The 5,790-nt window shown below is 40.1% G+C and overlaps 1 protein-coding gene across 1 annotated transcript in view; it reads left to right on the top strand.

The window, feature by feature from the left end:
- LOC126384266 (collagen alpha-1(XIV) chain-like) overlaps nt 1–5,790 on the top strand; it is a 304,818-nt gene that overhangs the window by 97,292 nt on the left and 201,736 nt on the right. The window contains exons 6-7 of the mRNA XM_050035226.1: nt 3,531–3,689; nt 3,973–4,092. Of these exons, the coding sequence (XP_049891183.1) occupies nt 3,531–3,689; nt 3,973–4,092 (279 nt within the window). The remainder of the gene's footprint in view (nt 1–3,530; nt 3,690–3,972; nt 4,093–5,790) is intronic.

Genomic DNA, 5,790 nt, shown 5'->3' with positions numbered 1-5,790 from the left:
GTGTGTGTGTGAATGAATAAACGAGAGGCATTAACGTAAATTTCTTTGTAGAAAGGCGCTTTATGAAATTAAGTCCATTCTCTTGTATTAGTTTACAGCGCAGCTTTGCCACATCCAATATGGCGGCGACGTTGACGTATCGCAGCAGCGGCCAAACCCACTCAATGCGGCGTCTACGTATATATGTCTATGGTTGCGGCCACCGGCTGCTCAGAGGTAACGATAACTAGCTTCTGACTGCTAACAGCTAACTTAACTAGTTCTCCTGCTGATTTCATGTTCTTTCTCTCCACATCCACTCCTCTCAGTAGTGTAGTGATAGTTGAAAAGGCACCAGAGAGCTTTTGTTATTTTGACAACGCAGCATGTTTCGGGGTTCACGTGACATCAGTGTACTCGCCCCAGAGAGCAGGTAATGTGGAAGGAGCTGGGGAGGGGGGGCGGAGGGGAGCAGAGACCCCCCAAAAAGGCCTCTGCATTATTTAGGAGGCTTTGCACGTAGTTACGTTGTTGTGGCCTTATGTCGTATTTCAAAATAAAAGTAGTAATATATTAGTAAAAAAAAAAGTAAAAGATAAACATTTTGATGACGGCGCTCTTAGCATTCGGCTTTACAGCCTATGCCCAGGGCTGGCTCTGGATGATCGTCATCTGATTAATAACAATCTAAAAATAATTGATTTGAATGATAATTTAACATCAATTTTTAAGTCAAAAGAAAATATTAACATCACATACAGTAGATAAACTAGAAAACTGTGAGACTATGACTGCAATCAACATATAAATGACTCTAACAGCAGAAGGTTGAAACATAATTAGGTATCAGCTCAGCCAAGTGAGTGAGAATACTTGCTGTGCTGTTGTCAGCCAGCTCTTCCTCCCTTCATTTCCTTTCTGTCTCTACAATATCGTCTGTCTTATCAAGGCAAAACGATGCCACACAAATAATATAAAACTAGCAAAATTTTAGCACATAGCCTGTATCTAAGGCTGTGGTTATGGATTTGAGCAGAAAGTCCAACATTTCTAAATGAAGCTTCAACATATTTAGTCCACACCAGAGGTGGGACCATTGTTTTGCAAGTCACAAGGACTGTGTCTCAAGTCTTTGCACTCAAGTTCCAAGTCAAGACTGACAAGTCAAAAGACAAGTACCAAGTCCTAAACATAATTTGCTCTTCAAATTAATTGCAATTTTAACAACAGCATAATGATGTGTTAAATTTACATGAAATATATTAAAAATCGTGAATGTTTATTGTCTGTATGTCTGTCTTAAGTCTGTCCCGTTCACCTTTGGTGTGTATGTGCCACCTTTTTTTTCTGCATTATTTCACTCAACAAAAAGAGAGAGCATGAATGTGTTTTAAAATGCGTACATAAATCTCTTGTTGCGTCTTTGTCTTTAATTTTCAACCTGCATGTTTTGCACAATGCAGTAACTTTTGGTTTCACCACTGCATAGTTTTTGTACATCAAACTTATCTTCTGAATCATTTTTTTCCAGCTGGCACTCAGTAATGTTAGTTCTTGACTTCTTGGGAATAAATAGCAGTAACTTAAGTTAGATACAGGAAAGTTGATACAAAAAGAATAAAGCAAAATGAACTGATTTGTGGCATACTGTTGAAATAACCTACAATTTAAACTTTGGGTTTGAGGAAAGGTATCAAAGCTTCTCTGGTATGTGTTTATACATTTTTTTTTAGGAAAATCCAAGGAGCTAAAAACAAAACAAAAAACCCCCCACAATTTTCAGTCCTTGTCATTTTTACAAATTAACAATTGCTGATGTTGAAACTTCATCACAGTTAACCAGAATGTTGACCAATGACATGTTTAAGTTTGGACGTGGCTAAAGAAAAATGTGGATCAAAGAAAATTTAACACAAGCATTGACGTTATAGTACAGTACAACTACACTTCAATAATCTGCCTTCAAGCAAATTAAATTGTGATGGATAAGATAATAATCTATATTTAAAATGTGCTTTTGAAAACAGAGTTACAAAGTGCTTTACATGTCAATAATTAAAACAGACAAAACATGAAAACAACAACTTTTAAAAGAACTTATAAAAACACTTTAGCATATAAGAACAGTGGAAATAAAAACTCGAGTAAAATCACGAAAGTCTGTCCGATGAAAGTACATTTTAAGAGGGGACTTAAAAGAGATCACTGACTCAACGGACCTGATTTCCTCTCCCAGATACAGGAGTCTATCCCAGCTGACATTGGGCAATAGGCAGGGTACACCCTGGACAGGTCACCAGATTATCGCAGGGCTGACACATAGAGACAAACAACCATTCACGCTCACATTCACACCTGCGGACAATTTAGTTATCAGTTAACCTAATGATCACATCTCTTGGTTCTGGTTAAAAGCCTGGTAGCTGAATTCTGTTTTGAGTCTGGAGCCGATTAGTAGATTTTTGATTCAGGCTAGAAAAGAGGCTGTTGCAGTGATCCAGGTGTGAAGAGATGAAGATGTGTAAAATTGTCTCAGTGTCTTTAAAAGTTAAAATGGGTTGTATTTTTGAGATATTTACAAGATGATAAAAACATGATATAATACGGTAGATACAATGTGATACGATACAATACGATACAGTAACACTGAATTTATCCTGTGGGAAATTGCTGAAGGAAGGAACAGAAAGCAACTATTGTTGATTTCGACTGGTACAGCGTCCAAGTTCTGTGTTCATAAAATGTTATTACACATATGTTCTTAACCTTCATTTATCTGAGTATTGATTTCTAACCATACTGCACAGTTGCAGTAGTATCCACTTTCCTGCTCTTCCACTGGATGAGCTGCTGGGAATTAAAGGGCCTTGCTCAACTACATTTTGGCAGCTTTTTATTAATTCTGATTATTGGGTCTACTGCGATTAAAAAACAGCACCTTTACGATTCCATTGTTTTTCCACCCAAACTCACAAAGGTTTCCTAAGCTCTGTGAGAAAGATAATTGGCTGATAGAAATATGGTTGTTTCCTAATTTGATTGGCCTTTGGCTCACTGTGTGCTGGACTGGCTTTTGGTAAATGAACTGCTGTTGCCTCATTAGAGTCGGGTCTGTTTTATCACCCAGTAAACTGTTGAGACAAACAACAGAGTGGGCTGTTATTTTTCATCTGCTAAAACTAAGTACCTCACTCCTCCAGGGTTTAATTATACTGTGTTGAACTGAATTAGAATTAATGAAACACTTTGTAATACTCTGGGACAGAAGCTGCACATCAAATTGTCCTACTTTTCACACTGCAGATTGAACGTGTGTGCACTGTAGGCGGCTGTGTACATGCTTTACATCCTGTTTTGTCTGGTTTATGCTTTACATTATGGATATTCGTTTTAATACATTATGAACAATATGTTTATGCATGTCAATGCTCTAACCACAAGGGCAGGAAACTGAGCATAATTACTTACAAATTTTACAATGTTGCACAAGACTATTTTCATCTGGTAAATTTCTGTTGTCGTTTTCTGTGTTTGTGTGTGTTCGTCTTTAGCTGGAGATGAGTTTATGTGTAAGACTCCGGCCATATCTGACATCGTTATTCTGGTGGATGGCTCCTGGAGTATCGGCCGCATCAACTTCAGGCTGGTCAGGACCTTCCTGGAAAACCTGGTCAAGGCCTTTTCTGTGGAGTTTGACAAGACCAGGATTGGTAAGGAGGTTTTGATTTCTTGGTTTCAGGTGTTTCAGTGTAGAAACTACATTCAGACCAGCTGAAGGATTCATTTAAGCACCTTTTTTAGCTTGTTGTCCAACTACGGTTTAACCAACATATTTTGAATTATACTCTAAATTCCAAAGTTTGTAAAGATACCAAATACATCAGGGTGAATTTTAAGGAAATGTATATAAAATGATCCACAAGATTTTTTAATGTTGCAGCCATTGACTGTAATAAACATGTTGCGATTGAGCTCAACATGATATGTGTGCAGGCCTGGCTCAGTACAGCGGCGACCCCAGAATCGAGTGGCATCTTAACACTCACACCACCAAAGAGGCTGTGATCGATGCTGTGAAGAACCTGCCGTATAAAGGAGGAAACACACTGACAGGTACAGTATGCTGCCAACCAAACCCCAAGCTTTCCTCCAGTTATTATGGTGCTCCATACTCATCACATTTAACAGATAACACTTTAGAGGTTGACTTGGACCAAAGCCAATCCTCTACCGCAGCTCATTAAAATCACTTCAGTGCAGTTCATTTCAGCTTAGTGTTCAAACATCTGTGACCTCACAGCCTGAAGCTGATAAGAGCAGACTGAGAGTCAAAAGGTCACTGCAGTTCAATTAAAGTTTTGACATCAATGTGACCACACACAGCATTTGAACATTAACAGCAGCCCCACTGATATTCAGGAAGTATGAAACTAAATTAAATTCTTAACAATGTCATGGGTCTTGTTGCTGTTTCAATTTTAGTTTTACCTTTAAAATTACTGTATCATCATGAGGAGGCACAGGTGTTAGAAGCAACAGCTAATATATTCCAAACAAAAGAAGAGTTCATATTATTCAGTTGTTCCTCTGGGTTCCTTACAGTCAAGATGGCAGTGAAGATGATTTACTCGTCTCTTATCGTGCCTAACTTTAGTGGATATGGAATTAATCTGCAGTTGTTCCAGATCAAAGAGACCAAACTTTTTTTGTGGATGTCAGTTTTTGAGCCAGGACAAATGCCACACTAGGTAAGGCTTGTTTGTAGCCTTGCCAGTTGCTGGTAATTCCAAACTGAGGCAACTCTTGCTTAGTAGACCCACAAGAGGTCCTTGAGCATACAGTCATGAATATGCACAAGACAAAATATTGCTTATGGATCCAGTAGTATCGATGGTTATCTGCAGACAGACAGATTTATAGATGCATGCACACGCCAGGCTTACTCCATCTATCCATCCATCCATCCGTCAATCGATTTTCACTCGCTTATCCAAAGCCAGGTCATGGGGGCAGCAGGCTGAGCAAAGTATTTCAGATGTCCCTCTCCCCAGTATGGCTATCCAGCTCCTCCTGGGGGACCCCAAGGTGTTCCCAGGCCAGATGAGACATATAATCCCTCTAGCGTGTTCTGGGTCTACCCCGGGGCCTCCTACCTGTGGGACGTGCCCGAAACACCTCTACTGGGAGGTGCCCAGGAGGCATCCTGATCAGATGCCCGAACCACCTCAACTGACCCCTTTCGACGCGAAGCAGCAGCGTCTCTAGTCCGAGCTCCCTCCGGATTTCCGAGCTCCTCACCCTATCTCTAAGGCTGAGCCCAGCCAACCGTCTGAGGAAACTCATTTCGAACGCTTGTATCCACAGTCTCATTCTTTCGGTCACTACCCAAAGCTCATGACCATAGGTGAAGGTTGGGACGTAGATGGAGCAGTAAATCAAAAGCTTCGCCTTCTGGCTCAGCTCCCTCTTCACCATGATGGTCTGGCACAGCGCCTGCATCACTGCAGAAGCTACACCAAACCACCTCACATTCCATTCTACCCTTACTCAAGAACAAGACCCCGAGATACTAGAACTCCTTCGCTTGGGGCTGTAACTCACTCGCAGTCCAGAGGGGGTTGACTATTAGGGGGCAGCCCTACTAAAAACAAGAATTTTTACTGTCTCAAGAGTTTTTTAAATATCTGTATGTGTATATACAGTGGTGTGAAAAAGTGTTTGCCCCCTTCCTGATTTCTTACTTTTTTGCATGTTTTCCACACTTAAATGTTTCAGATCATCAAACAAATTTAAACATTAGTCAAAGATAAC

The sequence above is a fragment of the Epinephelus moara genome, chromosome 22, assembly GCF_006386435.1.
Source record: "Epinephelus moara isolate mb chromosome 22, YSFRI_EMoa_1.0, whole genome shotgun sequence".
Lineage (NCBI taxonomy): Eukaryota > Metazoa > Chordata > Actinopteri > Perciformes > Serranidae > Epinephelus > Epinephelus moara.
The sequence above is the reverse complement of the archived record's forward strand: the minus strand, read 5'-3'. Positions and strand labels throughout refer to the sequence as shown.